The 22131-nt window shown below is 40.5% G+C and overlaps 1 protein-coding gene across 1 annotated transcript in view; it reads left to right on the top strand.

Moving 5' to 3' along the window:
• Positions 1-22131, top strand: part of KDM7A (lysine demethylase 7A) — an 83111-nt gene extending 60980 nt beyond the window's left edge. Inside the window, exons 11-20 of the mRNA XM_047694525.1 lie at positions 1029-1118; positions 9135-9344; positions 10796-10920; positions 11115-11269; positions 12517-12614; positions 13127-13272; positions 13407-13615; positions 14974-15059; positions 17457-17730; positions 18368-22131. Coding sequence (XP_047550481.1) covers positions 1029-1118; positions 9135-9344; positions 10796-10920; positions 11115-11269; positions 12517-12614; positions 13127-13272; positions 13407-13615; positions 14974-15059; positions 17457-17730; positions 18368-18462 — 1488 coding nt within the window. The 3' untranslated portion in view covers positions 18463-22131. The remainder of the gene's footprint in view (positions 1-1028; positions 1119-9134; positions 9345-10795; positions 10921-11114; positions 11270-12516; positions 12615-13126; positions 13273-13406; positions 13616-14973; positions 15060-17456; positions 17731-18367) is intronic.

Raw genomic sequence — 22131 nt, 5'->3', positions numbered from 1 at the left:
GTAGGTGATTTTGATGCACAGGAAAATTCATCAGTGATAAATACTGTTATTTCATGACATTTGAAGTGCTCTTTTAAAAGCATGATATTTGCATTTAACTCTCTGTTCACCTTGTGGCCTGGTGAGAGGCAGCTCAGCGTAGTGCTCAAGGGCATGGGCTCTGGAGTCAGATGTTTGGATTCAGATCTCAGCTATGCTGCCAGTAAGCTAGCGAACCTCTGCTTTCAGGCCTGTGAAATTTACAATTTCATAATTGTAAAATGAGACTAATGGTAGTATCTCTGTCACATTATTGTTGAAAGGCTTAGTGAATTAACGCTCAGAAAGTGCTTAACAGTATAGAATCTTGATTGGCACATAGTTAGCACTTAACGTTGTTACTAGTTTGTTTTAACAAATTCTCCTAAAACCAAGGAGAAGATGTAAAGCGAAAGTAAAAACTAGCATATTGAATGCATCTAAAAAATTAAAATGTTCTTAGATACAAAGGTTAATATTTAGAAATAGACATAAGAAATAATGACAGTAGTTTGCATTTGGATAGGTATGGTAACTCACCCATTCCTCTGTCCTATTGATGGGATCTTCTTCCAAGTAAAAGAAAAAAAGTTTACAAAAGTTATTAAAAAATTAGACCTCCCATAGGAAATAGGATCATTTTTTAGTGCCTGTGTTCCCACTTGTAAATCCTTATGTATTACGAATTAAATGTTGGGCTTAATTAGTTACTTTACTAATTATAATAGTAGTTAAGAGTCCCAGTAGGCTTTGAGGGATAGAGTACAATGTTACATCTCAGTATAACGCAAAATTCACTGTGAGACAGTCCATCTCTAAGAGGATTTTATAAGTTAATAAGAATCTCCTTAAAGAGTATTGTACCAACTACATGAACTCTGATACCTGGCTTACTAGTATTTTGCTATGTCTATAAAATCTAGAGAATTCAAAATTTGTTTAGTAAATAATTTTTATCTATTATAGTGTAAATAACTTTGGTTGTCTTATCTTTATTAATCCAAATACAGCTTGTATCTGAACATGCTTTTGAGATCCCAGACAATGTCAGACCTGGACATCTTATTAAAGAACTTTCAAAAGTAATTCGAGCAATAGAGGTAAGAGTAGAAACGATCATCTAAATGCTTGGTTACTGTCTGCTTTGAGAAGCAAATGGATCTACCATTACATTACAAACATTCAAAAGCCCTTATACTCTTAGATGAAATAGAATGAGCTGCATTTTTGGAAGGAATCTGAGATTTTCAGGCTTCCAAAGTCCTACAGAGAAATTTAGAGGATTGTATCCTAATGAGGTAATAAGAAAGCAGTTACCAGTCACTTCAGTTTCTTCAGCTTCCTCCAAGAATAAGAAATAGAGCATACACAAAATTTCAGATTCCATTCATTTCTGTGGGGCAGAGATGAATATGTGTTAAGTAATTAGAGGAAGAAAGAAATGTAAGGTGGCGTGAGTAGAGCCGGCTGGAACCGGTTTGGAAAGCGGGATTCTGTTAGTGGTGTGCGGCAAGGAGACCCCCTTGACTGAAGTATTAGAACAACTTGGTTATGTACATGCCCCTTGATAAAAACCCATGAAATCTGAGGCTAGGTGTTTTAATTTATTAATTAGGAACTATTCTGGGTATTAAAGGAGATTTCAATTAAAGGAATTCTTCAGGAAGGTGGTTCTGTTAGTATCTAGCTTGAACTGAAAGGAAATTAAGTGCAGGAATATGGAGGCTAACTGGTAATTTAACAGCTTAGATTAGGGCTGTATTTGGGGAATGGAAAGAGGTAGACATCTAAGAAATAATGAACTGCTGCGTTTAGTATCCTTGGATAGAATATTTCATCTAATTTTCAGTGTGTTCAGATATGGCAGAAAAATATTTTCCATTTTTAGATTTTATTTATTTATTTGTCATAGAGAGAGAAGCGAGAGTGAGCACAGGCAGACAGAGTGGCAGGCAGAGGCAGAGGGAGAAGCAGGCTCCCTGCCAAGCAAGGAGCCCGATGTGGGACTCGATCCCAGGACGCTGGGATCATGACCTGAGCCGAAGGCAGCTGCTTAACCAACTGAGCCACCCAGGCGTCCCTATTTTCCATTTTTAAAGAGTGGTAGTAATTGCATATAAATAGATTTTTAAATCAAAAGTCACATATGTAATCTTAAGTATATATGTAGATGTATAAATAAATATAAATCTCCTATGCTAACCAAAACTAAGAATAAACTCAGTAAGAAAGGTGTGGGTCTGTATGAAAACAACTATAAATCTTTACTAAGGGAAGTGAAACAATAGTTGAATAAATGTCATTTCAAAAATACCTCAATTCTAAATTAACTTTATAAATTTAAATTGCTGAATTATACCTGCAAGAATAATTGGGCAAAAGTAGCCAACAAAGTGGGTTTTTTTTTTTGGTTTTGGTTTTTTTTTTTCTTTTTAAGATTTTATTTATTTATTTGACAGACAGAGATCACAAGTAGGCAGAGAGGCAGGCAGAGAGAGAGGGGGAAACGGGCTCGCTGCTGAGCAGAGAGCCCGATGAGGGGCTCGATCCCAGGACCCTGAGATCATGACCTGAGCCAAAGGCAGAGGCTTAACCCACTGAGCCACCCAGGTGCCCCTCCGACAAAGTGTTTTTTTTTTGTTTTTTTTTTTTTTAATTGGAGCGTTGAGAAGGCAGCAAAATGGCTGTAGAAAAATATGCAAAGAAACTAAAGAAGAAACAGAAATGCCAATCCGATAAAAATATGAAGAATGTGTGTCTGGCCTATGTGTCAAATGCTGCTTGCCTCTGTTAGTTTGGTTTTCCTTTTACCATTGTGCCACTTTATTTTCTTTTTCTCCTACCTTTTCTCCTCATACAGATAAATTTCTTTGCTTCACTTCTCCCAAGACCCCTTCATCAAGCTATGTGAAAAAGTATTCAGTATGTGAAAAAGTATTCAGCCACATTTTGCCAAATAATTTATGTTTCGCATGATCATTTATCTAATGGGCAGAAATGAAATTCTATATTCTTGTCCTGCTGTTTAGGAAGTATAAATTAGTTTGTGCTTTCTACATGGCATATCCCGAAATTGAGCATTTTCCCTTTAATAAAATAAGAGCATTCTAATTAAACTTGGTAGATTAACCATACCTACTTACTGCTCTCACCTCTTGGTACCAAAATGATAGTAAAAGAATAAAAAAGACATTCCTTAGGGCACCTGGGTGGCTCAGTCGGTAAAGCGTCTGCCTTTGGCTCAGATCATGGTCCCGGGGTCCTGGGATGGAGGCCCACATTAGGCTCCCTGCTCAACGGGGAGTCTGCTTCTCTCTTTCCCTCTGTCTGCCACTCCCCCTGCTTGCGCTTGCTCTCTCTCTGTATCAAGTATGTTTTTGTTTTGTTTTAAAGATTTTATTTCTTTATTAGAGAGAGAGAGAATGAGAGAGAGGGAACATGAGAGGGGAGAGGTCAGAGGGAGAAGCAGACTTCTGCTGAGCAGGGAGCCCGATGCGGGACTTGACCCCCCGGGGTTCCAGGATCATGACCTGAGCCGAAGGGAGTTGCTTAACCAGCTGAGCCACCCAGGCGCCCCTCTCTCTGTATCAAATAAAATCTTAAAAAAAAAATAAATAAAAATGATATTCTTGAAGACAGAAAATAATAGAGATGAACTCCGCACAGTTTTGGAAGCTGGAAAGCAAATATACAAGTGATCACTGATATAGCACGCTAGAGAGAGCCAAAATCTATGTGGGTAGAGGGAGAAGCCCAGAGACAGGTCTTACTTGTACAGGAGAACCTACAAAAAGCTAGGAATTAGGGATGCTAGGACCCTCTGAATATAAGAGTGGAGGTGGGATTGAGAACAGGTTTGATTATAGGTCTGTTTAAGGAGAGTTGATCTCCAAATCCCTATCTTAACACATGCTGAAAACTCTAGAGGTTTAGTTGTTTGAGAGGTTGAACTTGACACTGGACTTCAGGACACCGAATCCAGCTGAGGGACTTGGGTACCCTGCTGAAAACAAGAGGATTAGGTGGCGGTCTGCATAGTGAGTGATTCTTTTTCCACTTGACTCTCCAAACACTGGCACCCTGACCTATACCTGTAAGGCCAAGAAGATCCAGTGATCGTGACCATTTGAAACCTTCTGATGGAGCAACCCAGGCGGCTTCCTACAGTGAAACCCACCAGTTGACAAAGCCCTACTCACACAGAGCTCCCAGTTAGCTTTTCTCTTTTTACATGCAGTGAAATGCACAGATCATAAAAGTACAGTTTGAGTTTTGATGAAAACTCAGTAGACACTTGTGTAACGAATACTGCCACTGAGACCTATAAATCATTTTTGTCACCCCAGAAAGTCTTTTCTCCCCCTTCTAGGCAGTCTGACTACCGTAAGCTGCCCCCGGTCAAACCTCTGTGGTTCTCGTTGCAGATTAGTTCGCCCGTTTTTGAATTTCAAACAAAGGCAGTCATGCAGCATATCTTAGTTCTGTGTCTGGTTTCTTTCAGCATCATGCTTTCGAGATTCGTCTGTGCTGTTGCATCTGCCAGTAGCTCTGTTTTTTGCTGCTGGTGGTATTCCATTGAATGACTATACCACAATTTGTTTTCCCTTCTCCTGTTGATGGATATTTGGGTCATAGACAGATGTGGCCGCTATGAATAAAACTGTTATAAACAGGGCTCCTGGGTGGCTCTGTCGTTAAACATCTGCCTTCGGCTCAGGTCATGATCCCAGGGTCCTGGGATTGAGCCCCGTGTCAGGCTCCTTGCTTGGCGGGAAGCCTGCTTCTGCCTCTCCCACTCTCCTTGCTTGTGTTCCTGCTCTCGCTGTTTCTCTTTCTGTCAAATAAATAAATAAAATCATTAAAAAAAAAAACCCTGCTATAAACAACCTTGTATTTTTTTTGTAGCAAATACATGTTTTCATTTTGGGGGGGATTAAGTACCTGGGAATAGAGTTATCAAGTCGTAAGTGAATTTCCGCTTTATAAGAATCTGCCAAACAGTTTGCCAAAATGGTTGCGCCACTGTCACCATTAAGGTGTAGGAGTTGTCGTTGTTCTGTATTCTTGCTAGTGTTTAGTGTTTTCTGTCTCTTTAATCTTTGCTTTTCTAGAGAGTATGAAATGCTATTTCATATGCTGTTAATGTGCATTTTCCTGAAGACGAAAGATATTGAGCACCTTTTCTTGTGCCTTGGCTATTTGTATCTTTTCCTATGAGGTACCTGTTTGAAGTTTTTGTCCATTTAAGAAATTATGCTGTTTTTATTGATTTGTAGGAGTCCATTACATATCTTAGACACAAGTTCTTTGTCATTTGGCATGTGTGCATTCGTATATGATGAACATTGTAAATATTTACCCATAGCCTGTGGCTTATCTTTCATTATCTTAGTGGTATCTTTTTCCGAGCAGAAAATTTTAATTTTGAGGAAGTCCAATTTAGAAATTTGTTTTCTTATTTATGGTTAGTATTTTTTAGTGTCCTCTCTAAGAAATCTTTGCCCACCCCAAGCGTTGAAGATACTTTTTTTTTTCTTCCTGGAAGCCTTTACATTTGGGTAAATAGCTAATCTTTTTTTTTTTTTTTTTAAGAGTTTATTTATTTATTTGACAGAAATCACAAGTAGGCAGACAGGCAGGCAGAGAGAGAGAGGGAAGCAGGCTCCCTGCTGATCTGAGAGCCCAATGCGGGGCTCGATCCCAGGACCCTGAGATCATGACCTGAGCCGAAGGCAGCGGCTTAACCCACTGAGCCACCCAGGTGCCCCGGTAAATAGCTAATCTTGAATTTTTGTGTGTAGCATAAGGTAAATTTAAGGCATTATTTCCCTCCCATATGTTTATCTAGTTCTCTTACCACCATTTCCGGAAACAGTTAGCTTTTTAATGCTTTATATTTTAAAATGCATAGAGAGCCAAGAAGAGTTTAGAAGATAGAGACCAAAAATAAAGAAGGGGGGAAGAAAAGGATTTAAAGGAAATAAGTTCTTTAGCCCAAAACCCAAATATAATTGATATCCTTGAGCGAAAAGAGTATATAAATATTGCCTCCATGAAAAAAGAACAGGCGGCTATAACAAAGGAACATTCATAGAAGAAAGAAAAGGGGTTCTTGGAAATTAGAAATATAATAGAAACAAAATATAGGGAAGCCTGGGTGGCTCAGTCAGTTAATCGACTGCCTTTGGCTCAAGTCGTCATCCCGGGGTCCAGGGATCGGGCCCCATGTCGGGATCCCTGCTCAGCGGGGAGCCTGCTTCTCCCTCTGCCTATGCCCCTCTCTTCCCAGCTTGTGCTCTCTCTCTCTGACAGATAAATAAATACAATCTTAAAAAACAAAAAACCCTGGGGGCGCCTGGGTGGCTCAGTGGGTTAAGCCTCTGCCTTCAGCTCAGGTCATGATCTCAGGGTCCTGGGATCGAGCCCTGCATCGGGCTCTCTGCTCAGCGGGGGGCCTGCTTCCCCTCTCTCTCTGCCTGCCTCTCTGCCTCCTTGTGATCGCTCGCTCTCTCTCTCTCTCTCTCTGTGTCAAATAAATAAATAAAATCTTTAAAACAAAACAAAAAAAAAAACAAAAAAACAAACTCCTTTCTCTCTTTTTCATTTTTTAGTAAAATCATTGGAAGATAAAGTTGAGAAAATCTCTCATAAAGTTTAAAAAAAAAGACTAAAATAGGACAGAAAAATTTGAAGGTCGTTTTACATAATCACCGTCAAATATTAGGAAGAACAGAAAGAGAGAACATAGTTTTTGTTTTTGTTTTTTTATTTAATTAATTAATTTATTTATTTATTTATTTATTTATTTTTTTTAAAGACTCTATCCATTTATTTGACAGAGAGAGAGAGATCACAAGCAGGCAGAGAGGCAGGCAGAGAGAGGGGAGGAAGCAGGCTCCCCGCAGAGCAGAGAGCCCGATGCGGGGCTCGATCCCAGGACCCTGAGATCATGACCTGAGCCGAAGGCAGTGGCTTAACCACTGAGCCACCCAGGCTCCCCAGTTTTTGTTTTTTTAATTTGACAGACAGAGATCACAAGTAGTCAGAGAGGCACGCAGAGAGAGAGGAAGGGAAGCAGGCTCCCTGCTGAGCAGAGAGCCCTATGGGGGGCTCGATCCCAGGACCCTGGGATCATGACCTGAGCTGAAGGAAGAGGCTTTAACCCACTGAGCCACCCAGGCACCCCAGAAAGAGAGAACATAGAAAATAAGGAGAAGATAATCAGGAATAATCAAAGAAAATGTTTTAGAATTCAAGGACACATCTTCCCTACAGAATGCCCAGTATAGTGAGTGAGAAAAGACCTATGTGGAGGCACATAGTGGTTACATTTTAGAATACATGTAACAGAGTATATCCTGGGATCAAGCCTCATGTAGGGGTTCCTATTCAGTAGGGAGCCTACTTCTCCCTGTGGGGCTCTCTCTTGCTCTCTATCTCTCTCTCTCTCAAATAAATGAAATCTTGAAGATGTCAAAGAGGCAAGATCTCAAAAAAATTACCTCCTATGGACCCCTTTTCAGGAAGCTCTTAGAGGGCGTGCTGTTCTCAAAGAGAGGACATAGGACAAAAAAGGAGCTCTGGAATTATTCCAACAAATATGAAATACCCAGATGGGTAGAGAGCAGTGAAGAAAACAGGACCTGCCCTCACAGAGCTGAGTAGGAAGAGGCTAGCCGTAAATACTTCAGTGCATCAGGAATTGACACACGCTGCGAAGAAAAATATAGAAGGGGGATGAGATAGGGTATGAGAGCCAGAGATGGTGGTGGGGGTTGCAGTTTTAAGTGGTGGTGTGTAGGCGGGGCAGGAGAGGTTTTTGATGACCTGTGCAGGCCGGGAGTACAGCCAGTCCGGGTCGGATCAGGAGGATGACTCCATATTTGTTCTTTATCTGAAATTCAAATTTAGCTATGCATCTGGTACTTTAGCTGGCATTCCTGTCCAGGAGGGATGTCTCAAAAGATACTTTTTTTTTTTCCTTCCTGGAAGCCTTTACATTTGGGTAAATAGTTAACCTTGAATTTTGGTGTGTAGCTTAAGTTGGATGAACCTTTAAGATACTACATTAAGTGGGGCGCCTGGGTGGCTCAGTGGGTTAAGCCACTGCCTTCGGCTCAGGTCATGATCCCAGGGTCCTGGAATCGAGCCCCGCATCGGGCTCTCTGCTCTGCGGGGAGCCTGCTTCCTCCTCTCTCTCTCTCTGCCTGCCTCTCTGCCTACTTGTGATCTCTGTCTGTCAAATAAATAAATAAAATCTTTAAAATTAAAAAAAAAAAAAAAGATACTACATTAAGTGAAGTAAGTCAGCCACAAAGGTATAACTATTGTGTGATTCCACTTATATGAAGTTCCTAGAAGAGTCAAATTCATAGAGAGAGAAAGTAGAAGGTTGCCAGGGGCTGGTGGTGAGGAGGAATGGGAGTTGTTGTGTAATGGGCACAGAGTTTAGGTTTGGGAGGATTAGAAAATTCTGGAGATGGATCGTGGTGTGTGGTTGCTTAGCAGTGTGAAATGTCCTCAATGCCACTGACCTGTACACCTCACAATGTTAAATGGTAAGTTATGTATATAATACCTGATATGTGCCATGAAATTAGGTATATGTCCCTATAATAAAAGAAAACTTGTAAGTGGTTGGCTCTGGAGAATGGGAATCAGGAATGGGGAAGAGTATACCGCTGGTCTTCATGATGCATTTATAGAGTTAATTTTTAAAACTACGTAGATTGGTGACTTTGGTATAAAAAGCAATTATTGATTTATGCAAATACATATGTGAAAGAGTGTCCATCATAGGAAAGAACTGGAAGCAGCCTATAATAACTACCAGTAAGTATCAGGTCAATAAATTTAGCTGTATCTATACAGTAGAATACTTACTCAGCTTTTAAAATGCTATTTAAAATCAAAGAAATATGTTCACAGTATATTATGTGGGGAAGAGAAGGGGATAAAGGTCTCAGCAGAGCTTATGTTGAATCTTCTGAGTGTTACGATTTGGTCTTTGTTATTTATCTGAGTGGATTTGTTTTTTAAAGTATTTTTATGGCTGATTATTGAGTCAGGCATATATCTGGCCTTGTCTAAAAACACTCTGAATTTAATTCTTAAAGGAGGAAAATGGCAAACCAGTTAAATCTCAGGGAATTTCTACTGTGTGTCCAGTTTCACGATCCTCAAACGAAGCAACTTTCCCATATCATTCCCGACGAAAGATGAGGAAACTTCGAGATCATAACGTCCGAACTCCGTCTAACCTAGACATCCTAGAGCTCCATACAAGGGAGGTCCTCAGAAGGTTAGAGATGTGTCCATGGGAAGAGGCAAGTATTATGACACATGGTTATAGAAAGAGACTTGGTTGTTCCTGAAAGTTTTTAAAGGGATAGTAAAAAAAAAAAAAAAATAGTCTGGCACTGTTTGTTTTCTAATCTTTGCTTTGCATTGTGGGGTCCAGCAGTACAGATGTCCAGGACAGGGAATAGGCTTCAGCTTTCTGAGCATCCATGTAGTAGGCTGAGTAGATCTCATTTTCTTTGCGGACATGTTTAATTGAGAGTTTACCAGATACCCTACGCTCTTCTAGGCTCTGGGGAAATTACCAGAGTGAGCAAAACTTAAGTCTCTACCATTGTGTAGCTTCCATTCCAGCTCCTGTTGGAAGAATGGGAGATGAGACATATACTAAAATAACATAATTTCAGATAATACGTACTATAGAGGAAGCCAAGACAGTAGAGGGAGGGAGAGTAAAGGGCTGGGCTGTGGCTGGCTCCCTTAGCTGGGGCCGCCAGAGAGCCTCTTGGGTGGTGGCATTTGAGCTAACAAATACTGGAAGAAGTCAGGTGGATACAGAACTTCGAGGAAACTGAGGGACGAGCAAGTGCGGAAAACCTGTTCCTTCCCGGGCAGTACCCGCGCGAGCAGCTACTGAGCTGGGAGACTGTTAGAAGAAACCCATTCAAATTTGGGAAATGCTGGCTTAGTGGACAAAGGGGCAAGGGGCAGGGCCTTTGTAAAACATGGTAGTGAGTTTGTGATGAGACATAACAGCCTCATTTCACATCCTGAGTAAAGAACAGGCATAATTTAAAATGAAGAAGATAGAGAAGTGTTTCCGAATTAAAATATTTGAAGAAATTATAACTTAAAGACTTTACATTTAAATAATTGTATTGATATTGTTTTACGCTTTTGTTGTTCTGAACCTCTTTAACTCTTAGTATCTGGAAGAAGGTTCTCTTTGTTATTGAAGAAAAAAATTTCCACAAAAAAGAAACCCTCTTTTTTAAAAACCAGCTATGGCTGTGCTTTTATGCCACGTGGTGGCCTTTGTTCCTGGTGACAGCATGTGGTGATCTGCAAGCTGCTGACTGGGCCTCCTGGGAAGGACAAGGGATTAGGTCAAGGATAGGAGGACCAGGAAGGACCCAGCAGCTAGTGCTTCAGCAGGCAAGGAGAAGAGAACTAAAACACATCCGGGCGCTGCTGCTCCAGGTTTTCAGCTCTCTGCAAGAGTGAAATGTCTTTGAATTTACTTGACGTGAATTTTACATTCTGCTTTATAGAATGTATTTTACCGGTGGTGCCCAGGCAGAAAGAGGAGCCACATTCATGCTGTGGTTTTAGGAACCACTTAGTGTTGGTGCCGCAGACACTGGCACAGTTTGGGGTGTGGGGTTGTGGTGGGAGGCAGCACTGTCCTGGGTTCCTCTAGTGGGGCAGGTGTATCTGAGGGCACATGGTAAGTTCAGTTCTGTTTTTATACTTTAAGGATGTCTTGAGCTCTAAACTGAATGGAAAATTTAACAAACATCTCCAGCCATCTTCCACGGTACCTGAATGGAGGGCAAAAGATAATGATCTACGGTTACTGCTGACCAACGGAAGGATAATTAAGTACGTAAAGTCGATCACAGTGTCATACAGATGCGTTTTCATGGATTCCCTCTGCTCATTTAACCCCTAGTCCCCACCAGTGCACATCCCGCTTACGGGGAGAGTGTCTCAGTGCTCCTCTCTGACTGGAGTAGACTGTTCAGCTGCAGTGTTGCACTGTTTTGTGACGTGATTGTTTTCCCCTCTCTGTGCAGGGACGAGAGACAACCCTTCGCCGATCCAAGTCTTTATACAGTGGACAGCGAAAATGAGGAGGACAAGAGAAGGACGAAAAAGGCAAAAATGAAGATGGAAGAGAGTTCAGGAATAGAAGGGGTGGAGAATGAAGAGTCCGAAAAACCACTTAACAGTATGTTTGTTTTAATGGTCGTTTGAAAGGTCGGCTTACTACCCGTGTGATAATACGTAAAGTCATGTGCTAATTTTAAAGTTCTGAAGTTTGTAGTAGGACTGAAAATTGTTGTGTCTGTAATACTCTCCTGAGAAATCGGAAGTATTTCTGAGTAATTTGTCCACTGGGGAGATGTGAATGTGAATGCCACATGACGTGTCATGCCCAGGGAAGGTGTTTTTAGTGACGAGGGTATGTGCTGGTCAGTGACACCCTTGTCAGGTGACAGTTGTTTCAAGAGTCACATGAAAGCTTATGCATTTTATGGGCCTCTACTCGAAATAATAAAATAGTCAGAAGTTTAATAGTTTCCTACGTAATTTTAGTGAACATGTATATGGTTTTCAGCATTAGGAGACACACATAATTAGCTCCCTGAAGCTACTAGTAATCAGGTACTGGTCTGTTTGACTGCCTGTTGACAGGAAGACCTCTACTTGGTTACTAATTGGTTATCGTCAGTGTGACAAACAGTAATACCTCCTCCTTGAGATTGTTCTTTGAGTGAAGTCTTAATTTCTTAGCATTTTTCAGGGCCTCCTTACATACCCTTCTATGTTAAAAAGTGGTTAAATACTTTGATAACTTGACAAGAAAAACGAACATTTCGTCTGTGTTGAATACCACGGTTCGAGCTAATTCTAAGTAAATCTGGTATTGCTGTAGTTGGTGACTCTGCATGTGTCATGTGCCGGGGGAAGGGCTGCTCATCACTGGACTTACCAAACTTGGCAGTTTGGTTGTTACTTGGCAGTGCCACGTGGGAGAGAAGGGCAGAGGTCAAGCCCGGTTTGTAAGCTTGTTGAATTCACTGCTTGCGTGCTTTTGAGGTTTAGGAGAGTTATCTTTTTGTTTTCTCTTGAGAGGAAAAAATGCAAGAGGGAAAGTGAAAAGCATCTTGTAGCCAATTTTAGTGTTGGAGGTTTTTTTCTGGAAAGAAATAGAAAATTTCCACGCAAATGAGGAATGTATCATCATGTTCAGTAAATGCCACAAACGGTTTAAGAGTACAGTTCAATCTGTATCTTAGTCAATTCGGGAGAAAAGTCTTCGGGGGAAGAAAGGAATGAAGAAGAGGAAAGCCGTGGAAATGGACGGAGCCAGGGCAGTCGAGACCCGTGCAGAAGCTGGTCTGACTTTAGGTCCCACCCTGTTCATGAGCTTCCACTGACTTTCTCTTTTTCTCTCTTCCTTTGTCTTCGCAGGGTTTTTTACAAGTGTGAAATCGGAACTCAGGAATCGATCATCAGAATATTCTGATATTTCTGATTCAGAAGACTCTGGACCTGATTGCACTGCACTGGTATGCCTAAACCCTCGAGACTTGTGCATTGCTTGATGGAAAGATGACCCCGTCTTTCCTTCACCTGCAGGGGGAAATAAGTGACAGCTTTTCCCAAAGCCTGTCTCCATGACCTCTGTGGCACAAGGTCTTCCTGTAATGGTGATTACACACACACAAAAGCACACACACACACACACACACACACACACACACACACCCTATCATGTGACTGTTGACATCTGATAAACATAGCTTTTGTCTGGCTTTAGAAAGGGTGGATGTTTTTACGTTTCTCATATTTCTCCTAGATTATATTTCATTTGACTTTAAAGACAACTGGTACTATATGTTTTTTACTAAGGAATTACATACTCCAATTACTAGAGGTTTTAACTCTGTCATAGAAATACAGAAGTAATTACATGATAATTAAGTTTCTAACTTTGTCTAGACTGATACAGTGTTTTTAGTTAGTAATGACTTAATCAGATTTCTTATATAGATTTGCTTCCATTTAATTATTATCTCAGAAAAATAATTTTACCACTGAAGAGTCTGAAAGTTCAGGTGATGAAAAAAAACAAGAAATAACATCAAACTTCAAGGAGGACTCTACTGTGATGAGGAACTTCCTTCAGAAGGGCCAGAATTTCAGAAGTGAAATTCCAATTAAAAGGTAGGCTTACCAACGGTTAGTGGCCTTACTACATTGTAACGTAAGCAGTATGAAAACATTTTTTAATTTTAACTTTTACCGAAGATGCCAGAAGAAGAAATAAGCTCTTGTCCTTCTGCTTACCTTCTCTTTAGGGAATGTCCTACCTCGACGAGCACAGAGGAAGAAGCTATTCAGGGCATGTTGTCGATGGCAGGGTTGCACTACTCCGCGTGTTTACAGAGGCAGATACAAAGCACAGACTGCAATGGCGAAGGAGACTGTCTCCAGGATCCCGGCGTCTGCCACAGCAGTAACCAGGAGGCACGACAGGTGTATCGCTGTGATAAGCCAGTGGAATGTGGTAAGAAACATAAATGATCGGTCTCTAAAAAGTAACATAGGACCCCCAACGTCATAGCTCCCCATCCTAGTTGAGGTTAGACAGTATGAGTAACAACTGTTAATTGCACATTGGTAGTTGGAAATGGCATTAAGCATATTGGCCAAAAAAATACATAAAGTTGACAGATACAAGATGCAAGTTATAAGAACTCAAAATGTACATTAATGTCTGGAGAATCGTGTTCACTGGCATAATCCTACCACTGCTATTGCAAGACACTTAGTACTTGTTCCCTTTCGTAAGCCGTTCTGAGTGGAAGGAGTGTGGAGACATCTTACGTGGTCTGCTAGGCTTGAACCATCAATCCTCTTTCCTTTTGTGGGAGGGAAAACAAGTTTTGATCTGTTTCTGGTTGAGGACATTCTCTCTCCTACTTAAAAAAGAATTATTGGGAAAGAGAAGACTCAGTGATAGCACCAGTGATGGCCATGTAGTGTTTTCTTCTCTGTGCCTTTGGGGGAAATTTTGTTGCCCGAAAGTCTGAGGAGGATGGGGGAGAAGATGGTATCACATGAAAGCCTGTGCAGAGATGCTTGCTGCAGAAATCGTGTTCATTCCCAGCTGGTTGTGTGGATTGTATACCAGCAACCTGACATCCATTTCACTTAATTCTTGAAACCACATTTTGGTGTATGTAATAAGACTTTTACAGGTAGAGGCAAGAAGACTTAGTGGTTAATTGAACTCACCCGTACTTACATAGCTGTTATTATCCACTGGTGTTGGAATTGGAATCGAGGACTGATCTCAAAATCTTGACTTATTGTGTAAGAGGAAACAGAGGTTTAGAGAGGTTAAATAACGACTAAAAATCCAGGCGTTATGGAAAAACTCAAATTCAGGTCTAGGTCTCTCTGTCTGTCTACACCATTCTTTCTCCCTGTAATTTCTTTGGTCCTCACTTGAAAAGAAGGCTTCTGTGAAAATACTGCAGAATTCAGGCAAACATATGCCTTTATTCTATATGGAAAAATATACCAGTTTTAGAGGGAGTATATTGCATTTGGCTTTTCCATCTACAGCAGATGGCCATAGAACTTGACTCTGGATCTTCCAGCATCTGGCACAAAAGCTGTCATATAGACAGTCTTTGAGAGAGTTGAAAGAATTAACATGTTAGATTGTGAGCTGATGACTCTTTTGTTTTTGAGAGGGAAAGCAGTGTGGTGAAAAGTGTATGAGTAAATAAAGTGTTAACATAGTCTTTTTTTAATAAAGCGTCAACCTAAATGGACTTTTAGTTTTAAACACTAGGTGAATTCTGCTTGTTACGATCAAGTTTGTGTGGAGAAAATTTAATTAAAACTCCTGTTTAGGATACCATGTCAAGACTGAAGATCAAGACTTGAGAAGTTCTTCCTGGATTAAACAATTTGATACAACTTCCAGATTTCATCTTCAGGTAAAATGCAAGGCTTGAAACATCAAAAGGAGATTTAGGATCATCATTAACTCTTTTTCTACTTTCTTTTTTTTTTTTACTGCAACCAGTAATTAACCATTAGATCTGGAAAGCTAAAAAATAACTTATGAGTAAATGCACATTTGAACAGCTGTCTGTTTTTAGGAATTCTGATGTAACAACTAATGCAAGGCTCACGGGTAGACTGTGATCTGGAAAAGAATAGTTGATTTAAGGAAAGTTGAAAACTGGCAGCCAACACTTCCAGGTTATGTCCAGCTGGAAGGAGAGGGGGGAAAAGTACCATGAGAATCTCTCTTTAATCTCTGATGTTGTTTCTTGAACATTTTTAGACAGCAAATTTCTTTGAGAATTCGATGTCAGATATTGACTCTCTTTCCAGAAAAGTGTTCATCATAAATACTGATTTTTTTTTAAAGAATTTTTTTTTAGATTTTATTTATTTATTTGACAGAGATCACAAGTAGGCAGAGAGGCAGGCAGAGAGAGAGGAAGAAGCAGGCTCCCCGCAGAGCAGAGATCCCGATGAGGGGCTCGATCCCAGGACCCTGAGATCATGACCTGAGCTGAAGGCAGAGGCTTTAATCCACTGAGCCACCCAGGTGCCCCATAAATACTGATTTTTGCATAGCATTTTCTTATGATTTGTGCCTCACCGTTACTCAGACCATCCATTGACTCCAGATTAAGAGCCCTTGCTCCAAGACACTTGATGTCTTGGGTGCCCCAGCATATAAATGCTTATACCAAATAAAATGAACCTCAGATAGCTTTTTGAAAAGCCACAGCTTTACCAGTAGCACCAAACAAGAAAAGTGATAGGACCTTTGGCTACAAACTTTGGAAAATGACAGCCAAAGAATCAAAATTTTCATGCTGCAGAGTAGAGAGTCCCCTAACTTCTCCAACCCCAAGCATACACTGACTAGTGGAATCATAGGTGTTTGTTTAAGTAGGCTCCATGTTGGGATGTAGGCTCCGATCCAGGGCTTGAACTCATGACCCTGAGATAGAGCCAAGATCAAGAGATGGACGCTTAACCACCTGAGCCACTCAGGCACCCATGATGGATGGTTTTTATTCTTCATTTGCCTTTCTAAATTTTCTAAATACTTAGACATTTAACAATGACAAAAAGAGCCAAGTTAATTTTTTAAGGTAATGTTTTGTAAGTACAGGTTCTTTTAATAGAAGAGTATGCTCCAGAATCAAAGGTCAAGGAAGGAATCCCTTAACTATTAGTAATTCACTTATTCAGTGTCTAATTTTATAGTGCCTTAGCAGTCATAATGTTTCTAACTTATTAGCATTATAGGATTCAGTATTAGAAGTAAGCTGTTATTGGGCTGCCTGGTTGGCTTAGTCAGTCGAGCATGCAATTCTTGATCACAGGACTGTAAGTTTGAGTCCCACATTGGGTGTAGAGATTACTTAAAATCTTTTTTTTTGTTTTTTAAAGTAAGCTAGTATTTAAATGTAGCTGTTGTTTTTATAATTGTCTTTGAAAATAAAGAAGTAGAGGACAGATGATTAGCAAGATCACCTTAGAGAAAGTCAGTTTTCTTTTGCCTGTAGTGCTGTTTTTAAAGCTTATTTGACCATTGCAGAATCAGGAATTAAACACACACACACACACACACACACACACGGCTAGTTTCATGAAACATCACATCTTCAGTATGCTCTTTTCAAGTTTGTATTTTCCTTTCGTTTCCAGTCATGACCCTTTCCATTGGTTTCAAGACCTACCCATCAGTAGCATTGTAGGCTTTTTCCTGATGGTTCACTCAGTGATCTCTTAAAGAGATTGAAGGAAGAATTGTTAGAGGAAAACCAGGCTTGGGGCTCAGCACCTATGTGCTTTTTTAGCAAACAATTTAAATACAGTGGAGATGAACTGTAACAGAAGTTAGTTTCTAAAAAAGATAGTGCATCACACCGTGAGAGATACACGGGAGTGTGACGTGCTGAAGAACTGGTAGGTTCACATGTCCCAGCCATGTGTTCCTTCCATGGCATGTCAAAGCACGTGCAGAATGCCGTATTATAATATAATTTACATTACATATAATATATAGATACACACATTTACATATGTAGTACAAAGTTCACACACACACACACACATATTTTTTCTTCTGGACTTAAGTTATGATGCAGAAGTTCCATACTTGCGTCCTTTCATGCTGTCAGGTTTTGGGGTGACACGACCTTCCTGCTGGGGTGGTCGTCTGTGGCTGCTACATGTTAAGAAAACCAAAGTTCAGTGGTCTGTTTCTTCTCTCCCTTGACTTGCTATTGCATAGAGAGGTTAAATACCTCACTTACCGTAAAGGAACTCTAAAAATCTAGCCTTATTTCCTTCCTTTTTTTAAGGATCTAAGTAGAGGCCAGAAATGCATCAAAAAGGAAGGCTCATCAGAAATCAGTCAGAAGGTACAAAGTAGGAATTCTGTGGACAGCAGTGGCGCAAGCCCTCAAAATGGGAAGTATACGCAGAATTCCAGCTTGATTTCAGGGGCGTGCCGGATAAATAATGGCAGCGTAAGCCCAGAAAGGCCAGTTGGTGAAACTTCCTTTTCCGTGCCCCTTCACCCCACCAAGAGACCCGCGTCAAATCCACCACCTATCAGCAACCAGGCAACAAAAGGTAAAGTGGACACGTCATTCGGCGGAGTGTTTTTGGCCGTGTGTGGCAGTGGCGGTGGCAGTTCAGATAGGTGTAGCGGCCTCCGCCATCGAGCTGCCCGCCACTTGCCGCCTGATGCGCTCTGCGGGGCGGTGTGCCAGGTCGCTGTGGGCCCTCAGCCGCAGGCTCCCTAGGTCAGCCCCGGGGCTTGGGCATAGCTTTCTGAAGGGGGTGGTGATCCCGACGAGGAGAGTAAGGGGTTAGCCCTGCTGGATTGGGGAAGTGGCAGGGCAGACTGCAGTGAAGGTCAAGGAGGTAGTGTGGCCCACGGTACCAGGGTGAGAAACGGTTCATGGGCTGTTTATGCAGCTGCTGTCAGTTTTGTGGCCCAAGCGCGGTTTGATGCAAGATCGGGTCGGGGCCCCTGCTCGAGAGAGAGGCGGGAACAGACCGTGGGTGGGCCAGGTAGGTCACGTGAAGATTGGCTTTTCTCTCTCGAGTAATGCGATGGGAGGTTTGGAACAGGAGAATTCCGGGAGTGCGGCTTTGGCCCTCTAGCACACCCAGAAGCCTTGCCGCCTAACCCTCCCTTGAAGCCTTCCCGGTGCCGTCAGGAACCGTCTTCACTGCTACTCACACTGTCGTTGCTGTCTCACAGGTAAACGTCCAAAAAAAGGAATGGCCACAGCCAAACAACGTCTTGGGAAGATCCTGAAGTTGAACAGAAATGGCCATGCCCGTTTCTTCGTGTGATGAGCTGCCACTACGGCCGCTCTTCCCTTTGGAGACTTACTAGTGGCGGAGGCGCGGGAGCCTGGCGCTCCCCGCCGCGCCCCTGCCCGGAGCAGTTTGCATGTACAGTAGAGAACACTGCCGGAGGAACAAAATGAACCTGATGCTGCATTTTCACTGTGCCACACCCACTCAGCAATAACCGTTTGGACCTGGTGGGGGAGAGGAAGAAGGAGGGTAGAACCTTAAAAAGAGACCTTGAACTGGAAAAGGTCTCTTGTCAGGGCTTGAATTTCATTTTGTTGTTGGTAGTGTCTTGATTTATTTTCAGTGGTAGGGTAAAGAATTATCAATAATTTATTTAACAGATTTTTTTTTAAAGTTAACAGCTTTTAAATTCTTTCTTTTTTAAAGCTATTTATTTGGAAGATTTCTGGAGAAATATCTCACTAATTTAGATTTAAGAATGTGAAAGTTTTTAAATTATTTTTGATAGTGTGTATGTTACATGTGGGGAAGAGCCACAGTAACAGTAACTAGTCTGGACTCTTAAATTTGATATTCAGGTTAAAGTCTTAAACAGGGATTTGATGCATTAATTATTTTAAATTAAGATGTATATGAAAATCATTTTATTTTATATATTTCATGTGTTTTTTATAAGCTATTAGCTTCGCTTTTGCTAACATCCAAGGTGCATACTGTTATCCAGGTTGATTACCTTATATCCCACCTTCCCTCTGCACTCCCCATCATTTTGTGATGACGCAACAAGACTCTTCTCTTTGCAGGGAAACACTTTCATAGCCAATGTGTAAGAATTACATAAAAGATCCCACATTTCTCATTTCGTTTGACGTTGCAGTTTTCTTCTAATTCTGTAAAAAGAGGCTTCTTGCATTTTCATTTTTGCTGATGATATCTGGGTCCCAAAGAGAACAGCTTTAATATCTTTTTCCTATTTGTGGGAAAAGGATTATAAGTTTGGTTAAATTGTCATGTTTATAGTTTTTCAAATACATTTGTAACTTCAGAGGGCCTTCTTCATACTGCTGGTGTTGGAGGGCAGGATGAGCACCTGCCACAGAGGTTATATTTTATGACGCTTTTATTCTGTGTACCTAACTTGTTGGAAAATAATGAGATATGGTTTGACTTCGTATATTCAAATCTGCATAATAAGCCGTAATATAATAGGACTATACTATATTAAGTTGTATAGAAGCAAGCATGTTGGAGTAGATCTTTTGGGTGTATGTGTGTTTAGTTTCTTCTCTCTTAACCTTCTAAAGAAATATCTAAGATATGGATTTGGAGTAAAATGGGTGCTTCTGGCAGTTTCTTCCATCTGTCCTAACTTAACCAGTGTATACTGAGTATCTGGTTGAGGTTTAAGGAATCACTTCTCTCCTTTATGCATAGCTCTTACTAAATGCCAGTTTTCAGTTGCTCGTAATAGCTTATATTTTCCCTTTTCCTCCCCAAGGCATAAAATAAGTGATTTCTGGGGCTGGGGTGAAGATATTCCCAATTCTGACAAAAAAAAATTTTTTCTACAAAGAAAATAGAGGCAAATAAGATAAATTTTATTTTTATGGAGAAGTAATATGGCCACATTATGGATTTGTCTCTTTTACTCAGCAAGGTAGCAGGACTTGCCCTTCTGTATTAAGTATCACTTGAAGCGCTAAGAAAAAACATCTCTACCATCATCTTTCATGGTTGCATTTAAATATGTATTTTCAAAGAGAAATATTTCTTATTCTGTCTCCATTCCAGTATCTCATGGAATAAATACAAAACAGCTTATGGATTAACCTTTCTGGTCCAGATGACCAGACCAGATTCTGGGTCTTATCTAGGTGTCAGGAAAAAGAGTTTTTACGGAAACACTAAATGTCTGTAAAGGGCCTACGTCACTCTGTCCACACTCTGCCAAAACTGGTTAAGAGATGGGTATAATCAGTCATTTGTTTGGTCACTGGATCTCAAGATGTCAAAAGTTGGGGTGTGACTGATTTTCCTATCTCCCAGTATGTAATGTTTTGGTTTTCTATAGACACTGTTTTAGTGTTAGAGTTCACATGATTTTGTTTTGGTTTAAGAAATCAGAATTACAATTCCTTCTTAGGTTCTTTTGTTTTCTTTACATTTTCATAGCTCCTTTAAGTATTTTTAATTACCTGACTTCGTTTCTTTAGCTATAAAAAATTAAAATCAATTTATTTTTAGGAGTTAAAATGGTGACCAGTATCTGCCCTGTGTACTTAGGCCAGTACATCTAATTTTAAGTAGCCAGAATGTGTAAGTATTAAGATACTGTGGATTCATTTTTGGCAGGTTTAGCCCATGAACTGGCTACATGAAAAAAACTTTCAGTAAGATAATCTAACCATCTAACCACTGAAACAATTCATGTATCTTTTTCCAAATTGGTGAAAATTCAGCCTACTGGCCCATGAGTTGCCTAGTCAAGCTTGTTCTATACTTACTGGCTGTGATGCCTCCCTTTATCTTGTGGAAGTGGCTGGATTCCGTGTTTTCCTCAGTCTCATTTATAAACCCTCTACCACACAGAGGCTGCAGCTTAGACAAGGAGACAACAGTGGTGGCATTCAGCTAGTTAAGTGCAGATAAATAGGTAAAACAGTTGTGACTTAACAGATGCAATTTTAATGGTAGTAGTAGATAATGATTTTTTCTGTATTGATTGAAACAAGTGACTTCTGTTAACCTGGGATCCCCTGTACTGGGATAGTGTCACATATTGTGCTCTCCAGGATTGATGAATGATGTCAACAAGACAGCTGGCGGTTGATAGTAGTTCAGCACCCTAGAAATACACCGAATTTCATAAGCATACAGATTTTAAAATTCCGACTGAAATCCTAGAAACCCAGAAAAAACAAGACCATCGTGCCCACAATGTAAATACTTAGCTTCAATACTGGTCTGTTTTTTAATAATCCTAATTCTTGCCTTGTCAATGAGCCCTTCCGTGTTGATTCGCCTGATGGCCGCAGGTATTTATCCAACGTCCGTGTGCCCGGCGAGACTTAGTACTGGGGGGACCGTAAAGCTGGGGTGGGAGGCTCTGTTCTGGAAGGTATATTCGCCAAGAAATAAGCAGTATTACTTTCATTTCTAAGCAAACTTTAAGCAGAAGAGGCCCCGTGTAGTAAGAAAAAGAGCATAACTTTATTAGTTTCAACTGAAAAAGTACAACTGTAGAAGTGGAAGTCAATTTTTTTTATTTTTAAAATTTAAGAAACATTTTTTCATAAGTAGTAGTTTAATGTTGGTAATAGAGAGGTGTGGTATATAGCATGGAAGGGAGGACGAACCTGGGTTTTTGTTCAAGTTCTGTCATTCACGGATCAGCTGTGTGACTGTAAATAAGTCACTTATGCTTTCTGAGTCTTGGTTTTCTCATTTGGCAGTTTGGATAAAAATGTGGTTAAGAAAAATACAGAAAAGCATTCCTTAATTATTGACACTTCATACTTGCAGAGAATTTATCATTATTTAAATTACAACTGACAACGCACATTTATATCCTTTTTAAGTGAAAACTGTTACTCCTAAAATCTGTTTCATATCGAGTATATGCCCAGAGCATGCTACCTAAAACATCTGAAGAATCTCTAAGAAGGTGTTGGATTAAAATCAGAATCCATGCTTGAAGTGAAA

Source organism: Lutra lutra, chromosome 11 (genome assembly GCF_902655055.1).
Source record: "Lutra lutra chromosome 11, mLutLut1.2, whole genome shotgun sequence".
In the NCBI taxonomy this organism is placed as follows: domain Eukaryota; kingdom Metazoa; phylum Chordata; class Mammalia; order Carnivora; family Mustelidae; genus Lutra; species Lutra lutra.
Note: the sequence above shows the minus strand (reverse complement) of the source record. Positions and strands in the feature narration are given on the sequence as shown.